At 54.9% G+C, this 26287-nt stretch overlaps 1 protein-coding gene across 1 annotated transcript in view; it reads left to right on the top strand.

Annotated features, from left to right (window-relative positions):
* Positions 1-726: 726 nt before the first annotated feature.
* The window catches only part of SLC12A5 (solute carrier family 12 member 5), a 47021-nt gene continuing 21460 nt past the window's right edge, over positions 727-26287 (top strand). Inside the window, exons 1-11 of the mRNA XM_084854968.1 lie at positions 727-756; positions 1142-1273; positions 2101-2247; positions 3339-3393; positions 7781-7911; positions 13566-13807; positions 18391-18602; positions 21688-21855; positions 22746-22844; positions 23446-23503; positions 24194-24368. Coding sequence (XP_084711094.1) covers positions 742-756; positions 1142-1273; positions 2101-2247; positions 3339-3393; positions 7781-7911; positions 13566-13807; positions 18391-18602; positions 21688-21855; positions 22746-22844; positions 23446-23503; positions 24194-24368 — 1434 coding nt within the window. The 5' untranslated portion in view covers positions 727-741. The remainder of the gene's footprint in view (positions 757-1141; positions 1274-2100; positions 2248-3338; positions 3394-7780; positions 7912-13565; positions 13808-18390; positions 18603-21687; positions 21856-22745; positions 22845-23445; positions 23504-24193; positions 24369-26287) is intronic.

Raw genomic sequence — 26287 nt, forward strand, 5'->3', positions numbered from 1 at the left:
CATAACTACTCACTGTGGTGATCTCCACTGCTGCAGTTTCTCAGATGCCATTTCTAACCTTTGGGGGAAATTCTGTAGGAACTTTGAGCTCCCAAGCAGATTTCCCGTAGAGGGTCTATTTAGACTTTCTTAGAGTATCTCACTGATTGAGTTCTCTGTTCAAGCTGCCTGCACCAATGCTCCTCTTTGGTTTGTATCTTGCTGGATCCTTTGAAGCAGTCTGGAAAGGTAGTCTGGCACCTTAGATAGGATGCTGCACCCCTTCTTTGCCTCAGGCCCCATGATGGGCATCTCCCAGCTGAGTCCAAGCCATCTCTGTATAGTTCAGGTGGTCTCACAAGGGCTGGTGTCCAACAGAGGATATAGACTCCCCAACATGCTTGGTGAAAATTCAGCCCTGGAGGGAGGGGGTGCAGATGGGGGGGCATTTGATGCGCCTGTCCCAGCCATGCTCTGCTGAAGGAGGAGCTCGAGCAAAGCAGTTGGGGGAGGGCGGGGGTGAACATGGGCCTGGCCTCAGCTTCCAGCCAGCAAATGCAGGAGCCAGTTCTGGTGTCAGCCAGGGGATGCTTGTGCAAGCAAGGAATGAATGGAGGTGGCAAGAAGGGGGCCAGGGACATGGCTGTGTGGCTGGCATTGATCCATCTCTCTTCCCCTTTAGGTGATGGAAACCCCAAGGAAAGCAGCCCTTTCATCAACAGCACAGACCTGGAGAAAGGGAAGGAATATGACGGGAAGAACATGGCACTCTTTGAGGTCGGCTATGTAGGGGGAGAGCTGGGGTTGAGGGGCAGAGATCCCCTCTCAGCCACAGAGCACGTGCCTTGCATGTAGAGGGTCCCGGGCTCAGTACCTCCACCCCCCAGCCTCCCCAGTTAAAAGGCTCAGGAGGAAGGAGATGCAAGAGGCCCCTCCCTGCCCAAGACCCTAGAGGTGCCTTTGCCAGTCCGGGCGGGCGCTCCTGGGCTAGATGGATCAGCGCCTGAACTGGCCCCAGGGGCTCCCCTGCTCCAAAGGGCGGGGGTGCCGAACAAGGGAGCGCTGCGCCGGCCGGCTGGGCTGCAGGAGGGGGCCAAGGAGAGGGCCACTGTGGGAGCCTGGTGGGCCTGCTGCCTCACCCCTCTCTCCTGCCACGAAACAGGAGGAGATGGACACCAGCCCCATGGTCTCGTCCCTGCTCAGCGGCCTGGCCAACTACACCAACCTGCCGCAGGGCAGCCGCGAGCATGAGGAGGCCGAGAACAATGACGGAGCCAAGAAGAAGCCTGTCAAGGCATGTGGGGCGGGGGCGGGCGGGATCCTGAGGCCACGGCGGCCGGGCGGGGAGGCGGCCCTGTGGTGGGTGAGGCGGGCCATTGGCTCTGGGGGCCAGAGGGATGCTCCTCTGCAGCGGCCGGCCGGTGCTCCAGGCCCTGCACCCGGCCCTGGTCCCCAGGCTGCTGGGTGGTGTGCTGAGCCGCAGGTGGGCTTTCCCAGAGCCACCCCAGGAAAGCGTTAGCTGTGCACTGGCTGGCTGTGGCTCATGGTGGCAGCAGCCCGTTTCTCATCTCTGGGAGTTCGGTGTCCCAACGCGGGGAGTGGGACATTCCCTCCTCAGCCCAGAGCACTCCAGGGTTAAGCAGAGCAATGCCACCAGCACCCCGCCACCCTGTCCCGGATGGACCTGTGTGCCATTGGAGCCCAGGATCACCCCCACCAACTGGTGTGTGTGATGGGGGGTGGGAAGCTGTTGCTCTCTCGTGAGCATAAATGCCATATGTCCCCCCCCCCCCGCAGCACTGGAGCACTGTGAATCATTCCCATGCTACAAATTCCTTGCTCCCTGCATGTAAAGATTTTTCTTCTGTGAAAAGCCAGAGAACAAGCCAGACTCTGTGAGAAAAGCATCAGTGATGAGTGGCAAGAGTTTTGAAAGTGAGGTGGTGGAAAGCCGCTTCAGAGCTCCTGAGGCACTGCATGGAAAGGGAGCCCATCGCCCTCATCAGGCCTGCTTCCCAAGGATTCCAGCCTCTTTCCTCCCCGGGTCTGCCATCCTCCTGGGGAGGGACAGAAGCCCTGGTGCCTGGGCGCCTCCTCACAGCTTTGTGCTTCCTCCGGCAGGCTCCCCGGATGGGCACCTTCATGGGCGTCTACCTGCCCTGCCTGCAGAACATCTTTGGCGTGATCCTCTTCCTCCGCCTCACCTGGGTCGTGGGCATTGCTGGGATCATGGAGTCTTTCTGCATGGTCCTCCTCTGCTGCTCCTGTGTGAGTGACACTCAGGGAGGGAAGGATGAGGAGGGAGCGCCCAGGAAACTCTCTGGGGCTCAGCCTCTGAGTCCATGGCCTCAGACAGAGCTCAGCCTGGAAACTTCTGAAAGAAAAAGAGGCAAAAGCCCCCCCCCCCCCGAGCCCTCACCTTGGCAGGCCATGGCACACCCTGCGGCCCCAGAGGGCCCCGCTTGAAAGGTCAGCAGTCTGGCTTGGCCATTGTGGCTCCCCCCTGCAGCGTGGAGGTGGCTGCGGCACACTTGCCCTGCTCAGTGCGCTGACTGCAGCCCTGCTGGGCAGCATCTGGCCAGACACAGCCAGCCGAGATAAAGCCAGGTGCCAGAGCTGTGCCTGCCTGGGTGGGCAGCAGTGCTGGCAGATGGGGCTCCAGCGGCCAAACAATCCCAGCCCGTTGCCTCCGGACTCCTGGCGCATCCTGGCCCAAAGGTACTGCTCAGCCCATCCATCTTGTGGCCATTCCCAGAAAGCTATGACCACACCGCAAGCAGCCACGCTGCTTCTCTGAGGTTGTGCATCCCCCCCCATGCAGTGCAGCCTTAGCCTTACCTGCCCACCCTCCACAGGGGCACTGTCTCCAGAGGAGACGTCCCAGCTGCCTTCCAGCAAATGGGCATAGCCCAGGGCCTTCAGGGGGATGGTGGATGCTATGTCTGAGAGTGGCAGGATCTCAGCAGTCCAATCAAGGGCCCCAGGTTCAGGGGGAAGCCAGGACTCAAATCCTGAGTGTCTCTGACCCAGCGTGTGGCCTTGGGCGCAAAGACAAGAGTGGTATTTTCCCCACTTGCACCTGAACCCCATGCCCGGCCACCATTACTCTTTACCCCCTTTACTGGCTGCATGGCAGGGCAGGGTTGCGGTAGGTTCAGTTCTCCCTGGCCCTATGCTGCAGCCCCTGCCCCCAGCACCTTCCCAACTTCTCTCCTCTCTTCAGCCATGCAGGAGTTGGACAAAAACCACAACAAGAAACTGTATATCCTTTCTGCCTTGTCATGAGTAGGGGCAGGTGATGGCTTTCCTTCCCCTTTCCCTTCCCCCTCCAATATCTCTGCCTTTCCCCCCACCCACAGACGATGCTGACGGCCATCTCCATGAGTGCCATCGCGACCAATGGAGTTGTGCCAGGTTTGTAGAGGGTTGTGGGATGGGGGGGGGGTAAAGGGTGTAGACAAGAAGGCAAGGGGTTGATGGGGGCTTTGACTGAGGCCCCTGGCTGGGCAGGAATGTCCCTCCTGCTCCCCCCAGCCCTGCCTGCAATGACAGGGGGCCTCTGTAACACAAAGAGAGCCTGCCTGATGACACAGCTGCAGGGCCCCAATGGGAAAACAGGAAGTGCCCCAAGCAGGGCCTGCACCTTCCCCTGGAATCCCTCTGGGCTCGCCCTAGGACACCAGCAGTGGGGGCAGCCAAAGTCCCATCCTGCAGCGGCCAGCACAGTGTGGTGTTCCTACATGGCTGGACTGTGCGGGACAGGAGCTCCCTCATCGTCCCAAGGAGGTGGGCCTCTAGCAGGAGGGCTTCCATCCCAGGACTGACTTGAATCCTGGAGCTCTTGGAATGGGCCCCACAGAGGGGTGGGCTTCCCTCCTCTCTAAGTGCAGCCACACTTGGGCGCAGGACGAGGACGGGGGCGGGAGCTTCCAGCCAGAGCAAAGGACATCAGCAGTTAGCCTGCCAGCCGGCACATCATAGAATCATAGAATAGTAGGGTTGGAAGGGGCCTACAAGGCCATCGAGTCCAACCCTCTGCTCAATGCAGGAATCCAAGTCAGAGCGTCCCTGACAAATGGCTGTCCAGTCTCGTCTTGAATGCCTCCAGTGTGGGAGAGCCCACCACCTCCCCAGGGAATTGGTTCCATTGTCGTATTGCTCTGACAGTCAGGAAGTTTTTCCTGATGTTCAGCCGGAACCTCAGGGCCTGCCTGCCCCCTGCTGGGTAGTGGCCGCTGGCCGGGAGGCAGAGGAGACGTCTTGCTGTCCCCTCGCTGCTGGGCAGCCTGACCCTGGGCTGCCACTGGCACTTCTTGCTTCCATGGCCACTTGGCACAAATGGGTGTGGACTGAGGTACAGCCTGGAGCCCAGGAAATGAGCTGCCTCCCTTTCCCAAGGGGCTGTGTATTCTCAATGCCTGCAGCTCCTCTCCACCCACACCATCCACGGCCAAGAGGTGGCCTCTGTTGCTGGAGGGGTGGACAACTGCAGCCCAAGGGCCACATCCAGCCTTCAGCTTAATTTCAAAAGCCCTTGGAAGGGATCCATTCAGACCTCTGGCAAAAGTGATCTGTTCCTCCTCGAGTTGGGTGGGGAGAGAGAAGGGGGTGTCCCAAAGGGAGGGAGGGAAGGAAAATGGGGTGGCCCAGAGAAAGAGAAAGAGGGAGAGAGAAAGCAGTGCCTATGTTGGCACTGCTTGTGCCCATCGCTGGCTTTGACCCCATCCAGATTGATTATGTACTTTGCAGCCAAAGATGGAGAAGCTCTATACAGTAAGTAAAAACAAGACCTGGAGCTGACTGTGGCTCAGATCATGAGCTGCTTGTTGCAAAATTTCGGCTTAAATTGAAGAACGTAGGGAAAACCACTAAACCATTCAGGTATGACCTAAATCATATCCCTTATGAATATGCAGTGGAGGTGAGGAATAGATTTCAGGGATTAGACCTGATAGACAGAGTGCCTGAGGAACTATGGACGGAGGTCTGTAACATTGTTCAGGAGGCAGCAACTCAATCCATCCCAAAGAAAAAGAAATGCAAGCAAGCAAAGTGGTTGTCTGATGAGGCTTTACAAGTAGCTGAGGAAAGAAGGGAAGTGAAAAGCAGGGGAGAAAGGGGAAGATATATCAAATGAATGCAGAGTTCCAGAGAATAGCAAGGAGAGACAAGAAGGCCTTCATAAATGAACAATGCAAAGAAATTGAGGAAAACAACAGAATGGGAAAGACTAGAGATCTTTTCAAGAAAATCGGAGATCTCAAGGAAACGTTTTGTGCAAAGACAGGCATGATAAAGGACAAAGGAGGCAGGGACCTAAGAGAAGCAGATGAGATTAAGAAGAGGTGGAAAGAATACACAGAAGAACTATACAGGAAAGATCTGAATGTCCCTGATAGCCATGATAGTGCGGTCACTGAACTTGAGCCGGACATCCTAGAGAGTGAAGTCAAGTGGGCCTTAGGAAGCATTACTAACAACAAAGCTAGCGGAGATGACAGTATTCCAGCTGAGCTATTAAAAATCCTAAAAGATGATGCTGTTAAAGTGCTGCACTCAATATGCCAACAAATTTGGAACACTCAACAGTGGCCACAAGACTGGAAAAGGTCAGTTTACATTCCAATTCCAAAGAAGGGCAACGCCAAAGAGTGTTCAAACTACCGTACAATTGCACTCATTTCACATGCCAGCAAGGTTATGCTCAAAATCCTACAAGCTGGGCTTCAGCAGTGTGTGAACCAAGAACTACCGGAAGTACAAACTGGGTTTCGAAGAGGCAGAGGAACTAGAGATCAAATCGCCAACATTCGCTGGATCATGGAGAAAGCAAGAGAATTCCAGAAAAACGTCTATTTCTGCTTCACTGACTATGCTAAAGCCTTTGATTGTGTGGATCACAACAAACTCTGGCAAATTCTGAAAGAGATGGGGGTACCAGACTACCTTACCCGTCTCCTGAGAAACCTGTAAGAGGGTCAAGAAGCAACAGTAAGAACCAGACATGGAACAACCGATTGATTCAAAACTGGGAAAGGAGTACGACAAGGCTGTGTATTGTCGCCCTGCTTATTTAACTTATATGCAGAGTACATCATAAGAAACGCTGGGTTGGATGAATCACAGGTCGGAATTAAGATTGCCGGGAGAATTATCAACAACCTCAGATACGCAGATGATACCATCCTAGTGGCAGAAAGCGAAGAGGATCTAAAGAGCCTCTTGCTGAGGGTGAAAGTGGAGAGTGCAAAAGCTGGTTTGAAAGTCAACATTAAAAAAACAAAGATCATGGCATCTGGCCCCATCACTTCCTGGCATATAGAAGGGGAAGAAATGGAAGCAGTGACAGATTTTATTTTCTTGGGCTCCAAGATCACCACAGACGGTGACTGTAGCCATGAAATTAAAAGATGCTTGCTCCTTGGGAGGAAAGCTATGGCAAACCCAAACAGCAGAGTAAGAAGCAGAGACATCACCTTGCCGACAAAGGTCCGTCTAATCAAAGCTATGGTTTTCCCAGTAGCAACGTATGGCTGTGAGAGCTGGACTATAAGGAAGACTGAGCGCCGAAGAATTGATGCCTTTGAAATGTGGTGCTGGAGAAGACTCTTACGAGTGCCCTGGACTGCAAGGAGGTCAAATCAATCCATCCTAAAGGAAATCAACCCCGAGTGCTCATTGGAAGGACAGATACTGAAGCTGAAGCTCAAATATTTTGGCCACCTAATGCGAAGAGAAAACTCCCTGGAAAAGACCCTGATGCTGGGAAAGACTGAAGGCAAAAGGAGAAGGGGACAGCAGAGGATGAGATGGCTAGATAGCATCACCGATGCAATGAATATGAACTTGAGCACACTCCGGGAGAGAGCGGAGGACAGGAAGGCCTGGCGTGCTCTGGTCCACGGGGTCACGAAGAGTTGGACACAACTTAATGACTGAACAACAACAACAACAATGGCTGACATGAGATTCCTGGAAGGGTGCCCCTAAAGGAGGGGGCCTCTTGAAAGAAAAAAGGCTCCCACCTGAATCATATAGAATAGTAGGGTTGGAAGGGGCCTATTAGACCATCGAATCCAACCCCCTTCTCAGTGCAGGAATCCAGGTCAGAGCATCCCTGACAGATGGCTGCCCAGCCTCATCTTGAATGCCTCCAGTGTGCGAGAGCCCACCACCTCCCTAGGGAATGGGTTCCACTGTCGTATTGTTCTAACAGGCAGGACATTTTTCCTGATGTTCAGCTAGAATCTGGCTTCCTGTAGCTTGAGCCCATGATTCCATGTCCTGCATTCTGGGATGATGGAGAAGAGACCCTGGCCTTCCTCTTTGTGACAGTCTTCCAAGGACTTGAAGAGCGCCATCCTCTCTCCCCTCAGTCTTCTCTTCTCAAGGCTAAACATGCCCAGTTCCTTCAGTCTCTCCTCACAGGGCTTTGTTTCCAGTCCCCTGATCATCTTTGTGGCCCTCCTCCTCTCCACCTTGTCTACATCCTCCTTAAAATGTGGTGCCCAGAACTGGACAAGGTACTCCAGATGAGGCCTAACCAGTGCTGAGTAGAGGGGAACTGGTACTTCCCGGGATTTGGAAGCTACACTAGTAATACTGAATTACTAGTATTACATGTTGGGGGCACTTTGGGCCTGATGTGGATTGGGCAGCATGTCTGATTGGGGGGCGGGGGCGTGCAGCAGATTCAGCTTAATTAGCGCAGGCCATATAGAGAGGGGAGGGATTTCATGCCGTGTGATCTTGCTCATGTGCCCCCCCCCCGCCCACTCTGTCTCTCTCTTTCTTTTTCCAGCTGGGGGCTCCTACTACATGATCTCACGCTCACTAGGCCCTGAATTTGGAGGCGCTGTTGGGCTCTGCTTCTACCTGGGCACCACTTTTGCAGGTGCCATGTACATCCTGGGCACCATTGAGATTCTGCTGGTGAGTGCTGGCAGTGGGTGGGGATCGGCACAGTTTCGGCAAGGATGGAGCGTGGGCAGCAGCAGCAGCGGCATAGCAGTGTGGCAATCTGGTGCCATCTCTGTTTGGCACAATACATGCAGCATCCTCCTACCCCAAGAAGTGTGGCCTTCTCTGGAAAAAACAGAATGCAACACTTCTATTCACCCCCGCCCCCGGCTGATTTGCAGGCCCTTGGCAAGGTATGGGTGGCACCTCTTGGCCTGGTTCCGCTGGCAGAGCCTCGGCTCTCTGCATCACGTTGTCTTCCTCCGGGGTGCCTGAATGTTGCTCTCCAACCATCCCTCCTCAAACCAGAATAAATAATGCAAAAATGAGCAAATCTTGGTAGATTTGCTTGATTTGCAAATGTGGCTGATGTTGAAGAGGAATTTGGATTTTGTTTTAGCCCACAGAATGTGCAGAAAAGACATCATGGACACACATAGAAGATGCAAAGCTGCTTATTCCAAGGATAAGGTGGTAAATGTATCCCAAAATGCTTCAGGTATCCCATGCTTTTTCATCAGGGGAAAAGAAAAGAGGAGCCAGATAACAATGACCACACAGAATCAACCATTCCTGTATATATTTATATGTTATAAAAGTGCATTTTACAGACCAGAGACTGTGAGAGAAAGTCTCCCCTGCTGCCCCCTGCTGTCTTGCTTGCCCATCTCTCCCTCCCTCCCTCTCTCTCTTCATGTTCCTACCCCACCCCCTTGCCTGTCCCTCCTACCACCCAGGGTCTCTGTCTCTCCTCCCTCTGATGCATCCTCTAGCAAGGCTTCGCCATTCCTGGTGCAAGACAATCTAAGCAAATCTATGGACTGTATGTTGCCAGTTCACAGATAGTCACAAAGAATAATGCTCTTGAATTATACACAGGAGTCCTGGGAGCAAGGTTCTTTAAAAAACTAGAAACAAAGGATCTGATACACTTAAAAGTGATGATACTGAATACTGAGACAAAGGAATAGGATAGATATCTCTCTCCCCTTTTAAATATGCATGTATAAATCTTAAGTTATCTGCTTGAAAAACTGACCTCCCACCTGAGCACACTCCACTTGATCTCCCTGGTATAATATAATGCCTGTTTCCTCCTCCAAACAATTGCTTCTGCTTTTGTTCAATGGCTCTCCTGTATCAATGTAAAAGGGGGAAATGATGTTGCTTTAATGTGTTCAGTGCTTGAACACAATGCAGATCACTTGGTGACCACTTGAAAGGCACCTGGAGACCTTGCCTCTTGCAGGCGAGATCCCTGCTGGTCCCCACAGCCTGTTCTGGGGAAAGGACAACCAGTCTGGCCGCAGCCTCTTGGGTGACGAGCTGCAGTGGAGAAGCCAATTCCAATGCATTCATAGAATCATAGGGTTGGAAGGGCCATCGAGTCCAACCCCCTGCCCAATGCAGGAATCCAAGTCAGAGCATCCCTGACAGATGGCTGTCCAGCCTTGTCTTGAATGCCTCCAGTGTGGGAGAGCCCCCCACCTCCCTAGGGAATGGGTTCCATTGTCGTATTGCTCTAACAGTCAGGAAGTTTCTCCTGATGTTCAGCCGGAATCTGGCTTCCTGGAACTTGAGCCCAGTTCCATGTCCTGCACTCTGGGATGATCGAGAACAGATCCTGGCCTTCCTCTCTGTGACAACCTTTCAAGTACTTGAAGAGTGCTATCTATATATGCTATAGGGGCCGTGGTGGCTTAGTGGTTAAGATGCTGAACTGCAGACTGGAAGGCTGGCAGGACAGCAGTTCGAGACCCGAGTGCTGTGTGATGGAGTGAGCTCCCATCTTCAGTCCCAGCTCCTGCCAACCTAGCAGTTCGAAAGCAAGAAATTGCAAGTAGATAAATAGGTACCGCTTTGGCGGGAAAGGTAACAGCGTTCCGTGCACCTCGGTGTTCAGTCATGCCAGCCACATGACCACGGAAGCGTCTTCGGACAGCGCTGGCTCTTTGGCTTAGAAATGGAGATAAGCACCACACCCTAGAGTCGGACACGACTGGTTGGGGACACCTTTTTATCTTATCTCCCCTCAAACATTTCCTTCCTTCCTTCCTTCCTTCCTTCCTTCCTTCCTTCCTTCCTTCCTTCCAGTATTTGCACTTTTCAGCCACTATAATTCTCAAAACAATTCACAGTAACAATGAAGCAACCTTCTAGTACCAGTTGTCACCTCCTCCTCCTCCCCTTCCCATTTGCACCCCCCCCCGAGCTTTCTCAGCACCCTCTTCTTGTGCCAGAGGAAGGGGCAAGGGGCTCTCTGGACAAAAGTCCCCTCAGAAGAACCTAAGAGACCCCCTGTCTCATCATGGGGGAAGCAGGGGGAAGCAGAGGACTGGAAAACCTGCATCCTTCCCTGCTGCAACCTCACTGTCCCCATCTTAGGTCCACAGCGATGGGGGGTCGCTCCGCTTTCATGCCCTCTTCAGGCTGCAAACCCTCCTTCTCTCCTCTCCCCCTCCACTGTGTACTCAGCCACTTGAAAAGCAAGGGGGACAACCTGCCACCACCTCCCCACCCTGCCCTGTTCTGGTTCCACACTGGTCATTTCTAGTTGACCAGCACACCCTGCAACCACTCCAGTTCAAACACCAACTCCTCTATACGCACGCACGCATGCACACCAGCACCACCACCATTTACAGCTGGGAGACTACATTTTCATGTTTTCTTAGTACGTCAGTTTGTGTTGACACCCCTCTCCCCACCCCCCACACTCAAGTGATTATTGCAATATATGTAAAGGATTTCTCAAAACTATGGGCAATTCCAGACAAGGCTTTTATCTTGCAATCACCCTGCCTCATTCATGGAATTTAGGGGGGGGGGGTCCAAATGGTATCGTCTTCAATTTGTAACCCACCCATGTTTTCTCACTGCTTCTTCCCCGTTTTTCTGTTTTCTTTCCTCCATTAAGGAGGGAAAGAAGAAAAGCTGCCCAATGCCTCTCCAAACTGGGAGAATGGGCATCCAGATGGCAAATGTGGTTCAGTGTAAGCAAGCGTAAGGTGATGCACATTGCAGCAAAAAGTCCCAGCTTCATGTATACGCTGTCAGCCCCAGTATGCGGCAGCTGTGAAAAAGGCAAATTCCATGTTAGAAATATTTAGGACAGGAACTGAAAATACAACTGCAAAGATCATACTCCCCTTATACAAATCTAGGGTGTGACCACACTTAGAATTCTAAGGACGCAATCCTATGAATGTTTAGACAGAGAAAAGGCCTGCAACTCCCTGCATGCCCCAGCCAGCAATGTTGTAGGCCTCTTCTCTGTCCAAACATGCATAGGATTGTGCCCTAAGTGTAGTCACACCATAGTGTACAGTTCTGGTCACCACACCTAAAAAAAGACATTGAAGAGTCGGAAAAAATGCAGAAAGGGACAAGTAAAACAATCCAGGGGCTGGAGCAACTCCCCTATGAGGAATGGTTACACAACTGGGATGGTTTAGCTTAGAAAAAAGGCAAGCAAGGGGAGATGTGATAGAAATGTACAAAATGATGCCTGGTGTGGAGAAAGTAGATAGGGAGACATTTTTCTCCCTCTCTCATAATACTAGACCCTGGGGTCATCCCATGAAGCTGACTGGTGGGAGATTCAGGAGAGAGAAAAGGAAGGGCTTCTTCACATGGCGCAGAGTCAAACTGTGGAATTCACTTCTGCAAGATGTAGTGATGGCTACCAGTTTGGATGGCTTTAAAAGGGGATTTGAAAAATTCAGGGAGGATAAAACTATCAATAGCTAAAAGTCCTGATCAGGGGCATTGCTAGGTTCTTAAAAGATCTGGGGCACAGGCCAATAATACAAATGTGCATATGTATCTGAGTCTAAGTGCACCACATATACACACACATATACACACACACACACACACACATATATATATATATATGGTGTGCTTGCGTGTGTGTATAATTACATACATACATACATACGTGTGCACTGACCCCCCACCCCACTTCAACTCAAGCCCCAATTCAGCGTTTTGGAAAACATCCCACTTCTGCTTGGGCCAATTTGTAGTCATAGAACCACAGAATCATAGAGTAGTAAGGTTGGAAGGGGCCTACAAGGCCATCGAGTCCTGCTTGTGGGTTTCCTGTGGGCAGCTGGTTGGCCACTGTGTGAACAGAATGCTGGACTAGATGGACCCTCGGTCGGATCCAGCAGGTTCATCTTATGTTCTTATAATTGGTAGCCTTAGGAGCCCTCCTTCTGGAAGCACCTTATGTGAACTGACAATTTATAATCCATTGCATTTATCCTCCCATTGATTAATTATTGCCCTAAGATTTTTAAAATATTTCATTCAGTGGTTCTGCATGATGGTTCATTTTTAGGCATGGTTTGATTCCTCATTTATTGAAAGGTTTTTTCTATACATGTTTTAAGTTGGAGGTCTTATTATTGGGATCATAATAGGAATAATACCTATGCTACTCAAAATGAGTTGGGATAATTTCATTGTCTTGTGTTGGAATAAGCACTTTTGCCCCTTTTATTGGTTTCCACAACCTTCTCTTGTGCTTGTAAGTTTGGGTGGACCTTTTCGCATTGGCTGAGTTCATAGTATATGCAACCCTGATGGAACCAGAGTCAGGAGAGGTCCTTCCCTGTGAGATTTCCCAGGGCCTGGTGCCCAGCTGGTGTGCCATAAGGAGGCCATGGCCTTGGGCTGAAGGAGTGACTTGCCCCTTGTGCTGGTTTCTTGACCCACTCCTGGGGAGCAAAGGCAACTGCAGGAGGTCCAGGGGCCATTTCAGCCCTCACAAGCCGCACCCCATCAGGCATCACACAGTCAATGGGACAGCCTGAAATTTTAAAAAATAAATTAGCAGTTTGCTGCCAAAATTCAGTGGCAAGCCACTCTGCAGCACTCCATGGTGCTAAGTGGATTAAACTTAGCTTGTTCTCAAGCTATATTTGCCCCTTTTAGCGCTCTATAGTGCAAGAAGCACAAATGTTCCCTATAAAAACAATAGATTTTTTTGCCACCACTGAATTTGGCAGCATGGTTGGGGCCACACAGGGGACAGTGGGGGTTTTGTGTTGCCCACCTCTATTTTAGACCGAATAATGGGAGACCTGACAGAGGTGGATAGAAGTGTATGCATGTTGTGAGGAAGTGGCAAGGGAGCCATTTTTTCTCCCTCATTGTGCTGGAATCCAGTGGGGCCACCGCCTGCAGCTGAGTGGTGGGAGACTCAGGGCAGATAAACGGCTGTACATCTTCACACAGCACTTACTTCAACTATGGACTTCGCTACCGCAGGATGCAGTGATGGCCACCAAGTTGGATGACTTTAAAGGGGGTTGGCCAAAGGCTACCAATGGCTGCTGTTCCTGATGGCTGTATGTCAGCTCCGGCATCGGGGCAGTCTGCCTCTCAGTGCCACTTGCAGGGAACTTGGGCGGGAGGGGGCTCTTGTCCTCATGTGCTGCTTGTGGGCTTCCCAGAGGCAGCTGCTTGGACAGAGAGGGAACAGGCCACTGGACTAGGTGGGCCTTTGGTCTGATCCAGCACAGCTCTTCTTGCATGAGGAGGGGGACAGAGGTGGGGGGGCTGCAAGTCTGGTCCGGTGTGGGCTGCCTGTAATGCCCAGCTCCTTGCCTCCCATGCAGGCTTACATCTTCCCGCCAATGGCCATCTTCGAGGCAGAGGACGCCAGCGGGGAAGCAGCTGCCATGCTGAACAACATGCGGGTCTACGGGACGTGTGTGCTCACGTGCATGGCCACCGTGGTCTTCGTAGGTGTCAAATATGTCAACAAGTTTGCCCTGGTCTTCCTGGGCTGCGTCATCCTCTCCATCCTGGCCATCTATGCCGGCGTCATCAAATCTGCCATTGACCCGCCCTCCTTCCCGTAAGTGCCTGCGGAAGCTGCCATTCCGGGGTGGGGCTGGAGTCCCATTGGATGGTCAGGCAGGGTGGACGCCAGCGCAGTGTCACCTGATGCTCTTCTCCGCACCCAGATGTTCCTGGCAAATGATCCCCCCGCCCCCAATTTGAATGTGCAAACTGCCCCATCCGGAAGACTGACAGCAGCCGTGTGGGCCTGCCCTCACCTGAGCTCTTCCTTCCTTGCCTTTCAGTGTGTCCCTCAGTGTCCCAAGGCTGATGTTCAGACCACTTTTCTTGTCCATACCTGGGAACTCAGAAGCTCCTGAGTTCCACCCCTGACAGCTGCATCTCCCATTAAAGAAGGATCGGGGGAGGAGGGAGGCAGCTGGCCCTTGCCTGAGGCCCTGCAGAACCAGGCCGCGTCAAGCAGACAGTCGTGGGCGAAGCGGGGCCAGGAGCATCAGGCGGCTCCCGGTGTCCTGCACAGCTTCCCTCCTGTTGGGATGGGCTTCCCTTTGTCACTTTTAAACAGATGATACAGAATGTGTGCAGCTGCCCCACATGCCAAACGACAGGAAGCAAGAGGAGCTTCAGACATAGCCAGAGCTGTGCAAGGCAGAAGCACCCTCTCGCCCCCACAAAGAAATTTAGCCTTAGATATTAGTGGGGTGCTCAGGATGAATGATTGGCTCCATGCAAATGCAGCATTAAGGCAAGGGAGGGGGCTGGTAATAAAAAGGAGGAGGGGGTGAATGGATGGATAGGCATACGGTCAACCTAAGAGTCCATTTTAAGAAGGAAAAAGCACCGAAAATCATAGAGTAGGAAAAGACCTTAGAGGTCATCTGGTCCATCCCCCTGCTCAATACAGGCTGTGCACTGCAGGATCCAGCTACAGCATCCCTGACAGATGATCTCCAGTGAAGGAGAACCCTCCACCTCCTGAGGCAGGCTATTCCACTGCCGAAAAGCCTTCCCTGTTAGGAGGCTTCTCTTAATGTTTAGCCAAAATCTGCTTCCCTGTAATGTCCATTAATTGGTTCTAGTCCTGCCCTCAGGATCAACAGAGAACACGTCTGCTCCATCTTCTGCATGGCAGCCTTTCAGATATTTACAGACTGCTTTCATGTCTCCCCTTAACCTTCTCTTCTCCAGGCTAAACATACCCAACTCTTTTGACCGTTCCTCATAGGACTTGGTTTCCAGACTTCTCACCCTCCTGGCATTCTTCTCTGAATGCACTCCAGTTTGTCAGTGTCCTTCCTAAAATGGAGCGCACAGTACTGGATGCAGTACTCTAAATGTGGCCTGACTAATGCAGAATAGAGCAGAACCCTTACTTCCCCTGATCTGGACATTATGCTTCTGCTAATGCAGCTCAAGATTGCATTAGCTTCCTTAGCTGCCACATCACACTGCTGGCTCATATGCAGCTTGAGATCCACTAAGACACCTAGATCCTTTTCATGTGCACTGCTGCTAAGCCAGGTCTCCCCCTTCCTATACTTGTGTGTTTGATTTTTTTGTACCTTAATGCAAGACTTTTTTTTCTGTTGAATCTCATCTTGTTAGATTTGGTGGAGTGTTCCAGCCTGTCTAGATCCTTTTGAATCTTAATCCTGACTTATTTGGGGTTAGCAATCTTTCCTAGCTTCATGTTATCTGCAGATTTGATAAGCAACCCCTCTACTACTTCATCCAAGTCATTTATAAAAATGTTGAACAGCACAGATCCTAGGGCAGAGCCCTGCAGCAATCCACTCCGGACCTCCCTCCAGGTGTTCTCAAGTGCTTAGAGCTTTAAAGGTTAAAACCAACACCTTGAATTGTGTCCGGAAAGCAGCTGGCAACCAGTGCAGGTCTTTCAGGACAGGTGTAATATCAGTGTCTTGGTGGCACCTTACTCCAAAGCGCCAAATGACTTCTCTCAGCAGTTTCATGCAAATGTGAAACAACATGGGGGCAAAAGAGAGCCCCGTGCGACGCCACAGGCCAATGGTCATGGAGTCAAGCAGTGATCCCCCAGCATTGCTTTCTGGATATGGCCTGACAGAAAGGGCTGGATCCACTGCAAAACAGCACTCCCCAGGCCCAGCCCTGCCAGGCAGTCCAGAAGGGTAGCATGGCTGTAGGTGCTGGAAGCCACTGAGAGATCCAGGAAAATGAACAGGGCTATGGTTCCGCTATCCAGTTCCCAGCGAAGGTCATCCACTAAGGTGGCCACAGCAGGCTCAGTCCCATATCCTGGCCAAAAGCCCAATTGAAATGGGTCCAGATAATCAGTACCATCCCAGTGCATCTGAAGTTGCAAGGCTACCAGCTTCTCAATCACCTTAGCCCAGAATGGTACATTTGAGTCTGGCCTATAGTTAGACAGATCTCCTGACTCCAGGGAAGGTGTCTTTACTAAGGGTCTTATTACTGCTCCTTTTACGCAAGAGGAAATAAGCCCCTCCATCAAAGAAGCAGTAATCGCTTCCCTCAACCACGGTATCAATCCCACCTTGGCCAGTTTAATCAGCCAAGGGCAAGGGTCGAGTACACAGGTGGCGGCAGCCCTCACTGCTCCAGGTACCCTGTCCATATCCCCAGATCCACAAGCTGAATGCGACCAGACAAGCAGTCACTGAGGTTGCATCGCTCTGGCCTGTCCCAGTGCAAATTGAGCTACATTGTCTGCAAAGAATGAAGCATGTTGCTCATTGTGACCCAGGGACTGCTTAATCATCTGTTCTAGAATTTTGCCTGGTATCAACGTCAGGCTGCCCAGCCAGTCGTTTTCCAGGCTGACCTGCCCATCCCACCCCTTTGAAGATGGGGATATTTGTCTGTCGCTGCCTTCTGGCACCTCACCCACTCCCCAAGACTGCTCAGAGGTTACAGACAGTAGCTCTAAAACAGCATCTCCAGGCTCTCCCAGTCCCCTGGGGCATAATTCATCTGGCCTGGGACACTTGAACTCCTTCACAGTAGCAAGGGGTTCGCCAGCCACCCCAGGGCACAGGTCCCTCCTCTTGTCATTTGTTCTACTTGCCCCAAGTTGAACACGATTCCCCCAGCAGGAGGAGACAGAGGCAAAATACTGTGTGAGTTGTTCTGCCTTCTCCATCACCATCCTCCCCAAGCAGCATGCTTGCCCCTGCGGCTGCTGCCTCCTTCTTGCTCTGAACATAGCGAGAGAAGCCCTTTTTGTTGTTTCTTGGCATTCCTCAGCTCATTCTGGGCCACAGCCTTCCTGACATCCTCCTTACAGGCTTGGGCTTTTCTGTTGTACTGCTCCTTGGTGATATGTTCCTCCTTCCATCCCCTACACTTGTCCTTTTAAAGTCTCAGCTCATCAAAAAGCTCCCTGTGCAGCCACACTGGATTCTTCCGCTGTCTCCCATTTCCCCTTCTCATGGGAACAGTTTCTGATGTTCCTTTCATTATTTCACTTTGCAGAACCTCCCATCCCTCTTGGAGTCTTCTTTCCTTCAGAATTTCTAGCCATGGGATCCTGTCCGGCTTTTCTTTGCACTTTTTGAAATAGGCTTTTCTAAAGGCCAAGCTACACCTCTGACTTCACTGCCATGTGGGGCTTTAATGCTTCATAGAATCATGGAATCACAGAATAGCAGGGTTGGAAGGGGCCTCGGAGGCCATCGGGCCCAACCCCCTGCTCAGTGCAGGAATCAAGTCAGAGCATCCCCGACAGGTGGCTGACCAGCCTCGGCTTGAACGCCTCCAGTGTGGGAGAGCCCACCGCCTCCCTAGGCTTCATCCCTGCTGCCTTCCATGTCTTGAGCGGGGCCCCAAGCAGTTGCTATTTACTTGTTAAAAATATTCAATTGCAGTTGCTAAATGCATGAATAACTTCATGCCTAGCTTGGCCCTGAATTCAGGAGAAGGAACTAGGAATCGTCAGAAGGCCAAGGGAGGACCTCAGCTTTTTGAGCCCTTTTCACATCCAAATAAGCTGATGCAGACATGCCCTAAACACGGGAGATCAGACCTGCCTTATACCGAGCCAGACCATTGGTCCATCCAGCCCAGTATTGTCAACTCTAACTAGCAGCAACTCTCTAGGGCTTGAGGTGGATTCGTTCCTGACCCTCCCCAGAGATGCCGCTGGAGACTGAACCTGGGACCTTCCGCAGGCAAAGCGGGGGCTCTGCCACAGAGCCACAGCCCCTCCACTAACCTCCCCCAGGACAGAGGCATTTGTGCCCCCAGGCCAGGCCACACAAAGAGGGCCCCAGTTTAGTGCTTCTGAAAGGGGGTGACCTTCTGTCCCAGGGAAGAGGGCTCTGTTGGATTGCCATTTGCAGTGTTACTCTGCTGTGCTGCTGCAGTGTCAGGGGCAGGACAGGGGAGAGAGCTGTCTGTGAATATGAACGGAATGGTGGCTCAGGCACACTGGGCCAAGCCAGGTAGCTCCTCTGGCACCGGGGGGAGGGGCTGTGCCTAGCCAACAGGCAGGCAACAGGAGGGCACCAAACCACAAGTGTCTCTGGGTGGGATGGGGCAAGTAACAGCATGGCAGCCACTCTTGAAAGGCAGAGGCGGGCTGCCCCCCAGCTGAAGAGATGGGCCCATGCATTCCCCCCCCCGTCCTGTTTTTGCTAGGATATGCCTGCTGGGGAACCGGACTTTGTCCCGCCATGGCTTTGATGTGTGTACCAAGATAGTCCAAGTGGGCAACGAGACAATTGGCTCCCAGCTGTGGGAGATCTTCTGTTCCTCTCGCTTTCTCAATGCTACCTGCGATGAGTATTTCACACAGAATAATGTCACTGAGATCGAGGGCATCCCTGGAGCTGCTTCTGGCCTCATCCAAGGTACGCTGAGCCTGGTGGGACCCCAAGATGTAAGCTGCCTTTAGCATAGGTGTGGAAATTATGGGGTGGCCAGTTAGCTTAGTCTTTGTTCAGGGGAAACTGGTAGAAAGCATTATTAAAGATAAAATTAGTAAGCATATAGAAGGACAAGCCCTGCTGATAACGAATGAACATCGCTTCCACAAAGAGAACTCCTGTTTCCCTAACTTTTAGAGTTCTTTGAGAGTGTTAATAAACATGTGGACAGGGGTGATCCAGTAGAGAGTTGTCACTTGGACTCCCAAAAGGCTTTTGACAAAGTCCCTCACCAAAGAGTCCTGAGCAAATAATTTATTCATAGAATAAGAGAGGTCCTGTTATGGATCAGTAACTTGTTAGAGAACAGAAAGCAGAGAGTAGGAATAAATGGTCAATTCTCACAATATTCTCCCTTTTTAACTTGTTCATAAATGATCTGAAATTAAGGATGAGCAGTGAGGTGGCCAGATTTGCTGACAAAACTAAATTTAGGGCGCAATCCTATGGCTGCTAGTCAGCGGCTAGACAGCCATAGGATAGGTCGGTTCCCGGGATCTGAACTTGGAGCCTGCACTCCGAGGTCAGTTCCCTGAAAACTGACCTCCACCCCCTCCTGCGCTGCCTCATAGGCAATGCGGATCAGCCCCAAGCTTGTAAGAGCAGCACAGAGCAGTGAAAACGGGGCATTCCTGGGGGCGGGGTGGGGCAGGTGGGAGTGCCTTTCCAATGCTTCCTATGCCTCTCTAGCGTCTCCCCCCCACATGCACTTCCTGCGGCTAGACAGCCAGAATTGGCTGCCTAGCTGTGAATGCAGGGCGGCCGAAGCACAGAGGGGAAGATCCCCGCTGCGCTGCACCTGCCCTGCATTGGATAGGCGGCTGCCTCCGAGCTCGGAGATGGCCGCCTATCCTGACAGGGTTGCACCCTTAGGGTGGCTAAAACAAAAAGGGATTCTGAGGAGCTCCAAAAGAATCTCTCCAAACAGGGAGAATGAGCATCAAAATGACAAATGTGGTTCAGCGTAAGTCAGTGTAAAGTGATGCTCACTGGAACAAATATGTTAATGTCAAGTCTGAGTTGATGGTGACCAAGAAAGAGATCTTGGGGTTGTGGTGGATAACGGCATGAAAATGTCAACCCAATGTGCAGCAGCTACATAAAAAAGGCAAATTCTATGTTGACTGTTATTAGAAAAGGATTTAAAACAACAACAACAAAACTGCTAATATTGTAGCACACTGAACACATCTATGATTCAATGACACTTGGGATATTGCATACAGTTTTGGTCACCACATCTCCAAAAAGGTATTGTAGAGCTGGAAAAAGTGCAGAAAAGGGCAACCAAAATGTTCAAGGGGTTGGAGCAACTCCCCTGTGAGGAAATGTTACAACATCTGGGGCTGTTTAGCTTAGGAAAAAGGCAAGTATGTTCAGTTACGGGGCCTCCCATTGGGGCCTCTGGTTGGCCACTGTGGGAACAGGATGCTGGGCTAGAGAGGCCCTTGGGTCTGATCCAGCTTCAGGGCTCTTCTGATGTTCATCTGGACTGGGGACCCTGGGAAGAGATGGGGAGGAGAGTGTCCTTTGCCTCTGACCCGGAGGGCCAGGCCTAGAGAGTGGGTCCCCCTGCATCTGTGGGTCCCTTTGGATGCCTATCCTGCCCTTTGTCCCTCTCAAGTTCTCCGTGTGCCCCTCAGCCCTGCAGGACCCGAGCATCGCTGAAGGAACGCAGGCATTGTGAACATGCCCCGGAGCTTTGGCCAGCTACTGGGGTCAAGTGGGCTTCCGGGCTCCCTGCTGAAGCTAGGCTGTAGTCTGGTGACTTCAGGGAAAGGAGAGAAACACTCCCCACTCCCCCCCACCCCACACCTCCTGCCCAGGTGGGATCAGCACTGGTGTAAGATTTCAAGCACAGACATGCCCTTTCTCCCCTGCCTGCTGCTCTAGCATCCGGCAGCTATTCCATCCCACCCAGAGGGGAGATCTCCAGCATGACAGGCAGAAATCCAGTGGGTGCAGTTTCCCACTTTGGGGATCGCTAGGGGCAGCCGGGCGCTTTCCAAGCCTTGCAACAAAAGGGAGCCTGTAAGTAGGCAGGACTCCTCACGGGCTCTCAAGCAGAGGCAGCGGGTAGGAAAAATGCGAGGCAAAGCGCCCCCCCCCCTCCGACGTCCGGCCGCTCCCATTTCTGTGCACCCTGAGACATCAAAGAGCCCAAGACTCCGGCCAGCAACAGGAGCGCGAGGCGGGAGAAAGCGTCGCCTTCTCCTAGCTGCGGGGGGAGCCTGGAGGGGCCTTCAGGGGCGCCTGCGGTGTGTTTCCACAGCAGCGCCTTCCCATTCTTCTTGCCCCTCACATGCAGGACCGTACCAGCTAATTGCCCCGCAGGGGAGTGTAGGTCGGGGGGCCGAGAGAGAGAAAAGAGGCTGTGCGCGGCGGAAAGCCGGGGGCCCGAGCGCCGGCTGCTCCGGGGATGATGGGCCCAGCTCAGCACAGGCAGAGAGGGGCCCCCCGCATCTGCCGCAGGCCCGCGCCGCCCGGCCCCGCTCCTCTCCTGGGCCGCGTGCAGCGGGGCCCCTTCGGCTTGCGGGCAGAATCCCGGGGCGCAGGGCTTGGGCCGCGCCGCTGAAACGGCCCGCTGCTCTCCGCGAGCGGAGGAGGGGGAGGCGGCCGCCATGAGCGGAGCCTCCGCGAGAACCGCCCCTCGCCCGCGGGGCTCGGCTCCTGTCGCTGGCGGTGGGGTGAACGCCGGACCCCGCTCCCCCGGCCCGTCCCCTCGGGTGGCAAAGCGCCCCGGGACGGAAGGGGCGGCGGGCCCGGAGAGAGGCGGGGGCAAAGCTGCCCTGCGAGCTGCCCGGGCCCCGCCGGACCCGGGGCGCGGCGGCGGCGCGCGCGCGCGGAGCTGCGCCAGGGGCCGGCCGCGGGCGGGCGGGCGCGCGCCAGAAGGCGCCGCGGGGAGGGTCCGCTGCCCCTGCGCCGTGGCCGGCGGGGAAAAGGCGCGGCGGCGCGCCGGGGGCTGGCGGCGGCAGCTGCCCGGCCCACGGCCCGGCCTCTCTCCCCGCAGAAAACCTCTGGAGCTCCTACTTGCCCAAGGGGGTGGTCGTCGAGAAGACGGGGCTGCCCTCCGTGGCCCCCTCCGGCGCGGCGCTGGACCCGGAGCAGCCCTACGTCTTCAGCGACATGGCCTCGTACTTCACCCTCCTGGTCGGCATCTACTTCCCGTCCGTGACAGGTAGCGGCCCCTGCCCGGGGAGCGCCGCGGCGCGCGGGCAGTCGGGCCGCGCTGGTCTGCGGCCGCTCCCGCTGGCGGAGGCGGGCCTTCGGTCCGGGCGGCCTGGCCTTGGCGGCAGCCGCCGCGGGGCGCGTTTCTCGGCGGGGAAGGCTTGGGCCGGGGCGGGCTTACCCCAAGCCCCCGCCTTCCGCGGCCGCCGAAAGCCCGGCCCTTGGGCAGCCGGGATGGGCCCCCGCCCCCGCGAGGACCCGAGGCACGCCGCGCCCGCGCCCCGGGGATGGGCGTCGAGGACCACGGCCCGCCATCCAGCGGCGCGGGGGCTGCGGTGCGCGCAGCTGGGGCGGCTCTCCCAGCCAGCTTCCGTGCCGGGCGGGGGCCTCCGGAGAGGGGCCTCCGGGTTCCACGGGATCTCCTCTCGCCCCGCACCCCAACGATGGCCCCCGGTCTCCAGCCTCGTCCCGTCCCGTCCCGTCGGAGACAGAAGGCCCCACTTGCCCCCCCCCCCCGAATGAGGCTGCCAGAAGAGAGGAGGCGCTGGCGGTTCTGCCCTTGGGGGGGAAGCTGGGGAGTGTGGCGGGGCCCGGGGCTGCATCACGGACTTGGACTGACTAGGAAGGGTCAGAAAAGGCCAAGGCCAGGCAGGCTGGGCCCACAGCACCAGGCTGGGCCAGCTGGCCAGGGGAGTCCGGGAGAAACAGCTCCTGCCCTTCCTTCCTTCTGCTGGCGGCTTTTCAGCCCCTGGGTGGGCGGGCGGCCTATGGCCCTGGCAGACCGGCGCTTTGTTGCCTCCGTCTTCAAGCCCCGCACCCTTTGGGCAGGCTTGTGGCCTCTGCCAGCGGCCCCTAACAGTCCCCCTCTCCTCCCCCCACCTCCTCCTCTCTCCTTCCCAGGGATCATGGCTGGCTCCAACCGGTCTGGAGATCTGCGTGATGCTCAGAAGTCCATCCCCACGGGCACCATCCTCGCCATTGCCACCACCTCGGCAGTCTGTATCCTTGGCTGGGGGGAGCCTCATGGCCGGGCGGCCCCTTCCGAGAGGGGGCAGAAGCCCTGGGAATGGGCCCTGCCAGCTTCGGTGCTGTGGAAAGGGAGGCAGCCAGGGTCCTGTGGATGCCACCTGGGGGATTGCCTGCATGGCCACACTGTGCTGCTGGCACAGCACCTCCCCAGAACAGCGTGGCTTCCTCCCTGCCCAGCACACGCACACGCACACATGTGGGGAACAGGAAGCCAGCCGTGGTGGTGCCCTGGCTCAGCAGCCCCCCCGGGGGGCAAAGACGGCCAGCCAGCGATTTGCCAGGCTCAGCATCACGTCTGGTGCCCTGCTGGATGGTGTCCTTGCAGTCAGCAATGAAGCTCTGTCTTTGCATCCAGCCGTTCAGCGAAGGGGGGCAGCCCTGTCTCGCCCCTTGTGGCAGCTGAGCAAAGGTCAAGCAGGAGGAAAAGGGGCCAGCCGGCCACAGGTTGTCCCTCTGCCTGCTGGCCTGGCCCATTGGTTCTGGTCATAACAGGCCCCCCGCTCGTGGGAAGACTCCCTGTTGCTGGGGCTGTCCCCCCTTCCAGCCCCCTCTTTCCTCAGCGCTCCCCCAGATATCAGCTCTGTGATCCTCTTTGGGGCCTGCATTGAGGGCGTGGTCCTCCGGGACAAGTGAGTATGCTTCTGGCCACTGCTGAGAGGCACAGGGGAGACCTGGCCCCAGTGGGTCTCCTCTTCCTCCCTTCCGCTCTCCGAATCAAAGTGGGGCTGGTGGACCTCTGGAGAAGGGGGAACTCAGTGCCTTGCACATCTTTGCAGCAGCCTGGGCTGCCCTCCTGACCAGCCCCCAGCTTGCACGCTGGCTTCCATGCCCACACTGGAGGGTGAAAGGAGTGAGGGCTGCCTGTCCGTAATTTCTGCTGGCAGCAGGAACTGGGGTTGTTATTCCCCATGTTGAGGCCGCCCAAGCTGCTGCGGCTGCTGCTGCTGCTGACATTGTTGGGTCACTGGTGCTAACAAACTTTGCAGGCTTGGCAAGGTCGCACTGGCTGCAGGGAGGGGAGGAGAAGTGCCCCTCTTGGCCTTGGCCTCGGTCAGCGGCTGGAAAGTTGTCCATCAGGGCGAGGCGGGCCTTTCCTGGAAGCGTGCAACGGGAGATGCAGACCTCTGCCTTCCTGCTGCTGCTGCCGCCGCTGCCCTCCTCTTGCGTGCAGGCTGAGAGGCCCTGGGTACTCTGGGGGTGGAAGGTGCTGGGGAAGGGGCGGTGGCAGTGCTTTTCCTTAGGTGAGAGGAGGAGCGGGGTGGAATCAGGCTGGGGGGGGCTGGCTCACCAGATGACCTGCTGCCCCCTTGTCCTTTCAGGTTTGGTGAGGCCGTCAGTGGAAACCTGGTGGTCGGCACCCTGGCCTGGCCCTCCCCCTGGGTGATCGTCTTCGGCTCCTTCTTCTCCACCTGCGGGGCTGGGCTGCAGAGCCTGACAGGGGCCCCTCGCCTGCTGCAGGCCATTTCCCGGGACGGCATTGTGCCCTTCCTGCGAGTAAGTGGCTGCTGGGAGTGCGCCCTCCCTCTTGCTGGGGCTCTGGGGTGGGAAGCGCGTGGCTGCAGCACTGGGCGCATCTGGGCACCCACAGTGAGGGCCTCAAAGGTCAGGATGGAGGGGCGGGACAGATCTTGGAGGAGGAGGAGGCCCTGGGGACATGTGGGCGAGGGCTGGCCCTCCCCATGGCATCTGGTCTCTCTCTGCAGAGCCCCATTGCAGCTGATTGTGGTGTTGCTCCTGCCCCACTCCCCTAGGCAATCACCCCTTTGGCCAGGGGGCTCCAGCAAAGCAGGCTGGGGTACCATAGGCTGTGGCACCATGGTCGCTCAGTGTGCTCAGTGCCATCGGTGAGGCACATCTCCACAAATCTGAACCGACAGCTCCCTTCCCTGCCTGCGATGGGGACCAGCAGCTAATTTTAAACTTCCTTCCCAGTCCTGGCTGCTGCTTTTGCAGTGTTCACTTGAGGCAAGAGCCATGCTGGCTAATGGGAGGAGACACCCATTCTCCTGCCCTGGCTCCCACCTCTAAAGGTTCTCTCACTCAAACACACACACGGTCAGGGCACAAGAGATGTGGGGAGACTTAAAAACATAAGAGCTGTGCTGGACCAGTCCAAAGGCCTCTTTATATTTCCTTTGAGCCGGAGGAGAAAAGCAGTTACACTGTGGCTAACAGCTGTTGATAGACGACCTCTCCCTCCTTGTCCTCCTCCATGAATTTGCCTTGAAAGCCACCTAAGCTAGTGGCCACGAGCTCCACATCACATGGGAGCAAATTCCATAAACGGAAGGTGCGCTGTTTCCTTCCTTTGGCCTGTCTTGCCACTGCATTTCGGAAGGCGACCCCGAGTTACGGTATTGTAAGAGAGGGAGAAAAGCTTCTCTCCAGCTCTGCTGTGAACTCTTCAGCCTCCAGGCCCTGGGAAATGTCACCTTTCTGCTGCAGAGGAGTGGTCAATCACTCCAAGTGCCTTTGGCCACCCTGGGGACCACCTTGAGGGGGCTGGGACCCTTGTGCTTCTCCTTAGATGGCTGACAGTGTGTGCGTTTAGCACACTGGGGCTGGTCACGCCTGAAACATAGGAGGTAGATCAGGAAACCTCTGAAAGTCAGTGAGACTCAAGCCCCAAGTTCTGGAGCTGGATTGCCCACTCGCTCAAGCTGCCTGGCTCCCCCTCATCCCACCCCCCATGATCACCCTTGTAGAACTAGATGCCCTTGAAGCCCCTTCCAAGCCTGTGACTCCCTCTCTCCTTGGTGTGCCTGTTTGCACAGGGCTCCCCAGCCTTTCATCGAAGCTTAAGGAGGGATTCCAGGAAGGGGGTGAAATGGCACACAACACCACCGCAGCACAGAAAGCCCACTGGAAAGCTCCAGTGGACGCAGGGGGTCATGCGTGTTTAGCTCTGGCTGGTCCTGCTCAGCCCCAGTGCTTCCCCACTGGGCTTCGCTTCCGCTGAGCTGGCCCATCGGGGACTCTCTCTCATGAGGGCCCTGGAGCTGGACCAGGCCACAGTGGCCCATCTAGTCCTGCACCCTGTTTCTGTTGCTGACCAAGCTGATGCCCCCAAGGGAAGCCCACCAGCATGACACAAGGGGGGCAGCAGTCTACTCTGGCTTGCCGTCCCCAGGGGCCGGGAGTCAGAGGCACCCTGGTGCTCTGATCCTGCTGGTGGCTACCTCTTGTGACAGTGAATGGTAGGAAGCGATGAGGCTGCCTCACTCCCCAAATACCTGGGACAGGCTGGAGGAGGCGGGCGTGAGTCTGTCCAGCCAGGTACCTCCTGACTTCCTCTGGGATCCCCTCAGGTGCTCTGCTGTGGCTGCTCCCTCTTTCCGGTGGTTTGCTTCTTTATGTGCAGAATTCTCCCTTCTTGGCCAGGCCTGCCTTCTCAGCCACAGGTTTTTCTTGAA

This window comes from Heloderma suspectum, chromosome 4 (genome assembly GCF_057233095.1).
Source record: "Heloderma suspectum isolate Gila_16-S chromosome 4, 16-S_ref, whole genome shotgun sequence".
Taxonomy (NCBI): Eukaryota; Metazoa; Chordata; class Lepidosauria; order Squamata; family Helodermatidae; genus Heloderma; species Heloderma suspectum.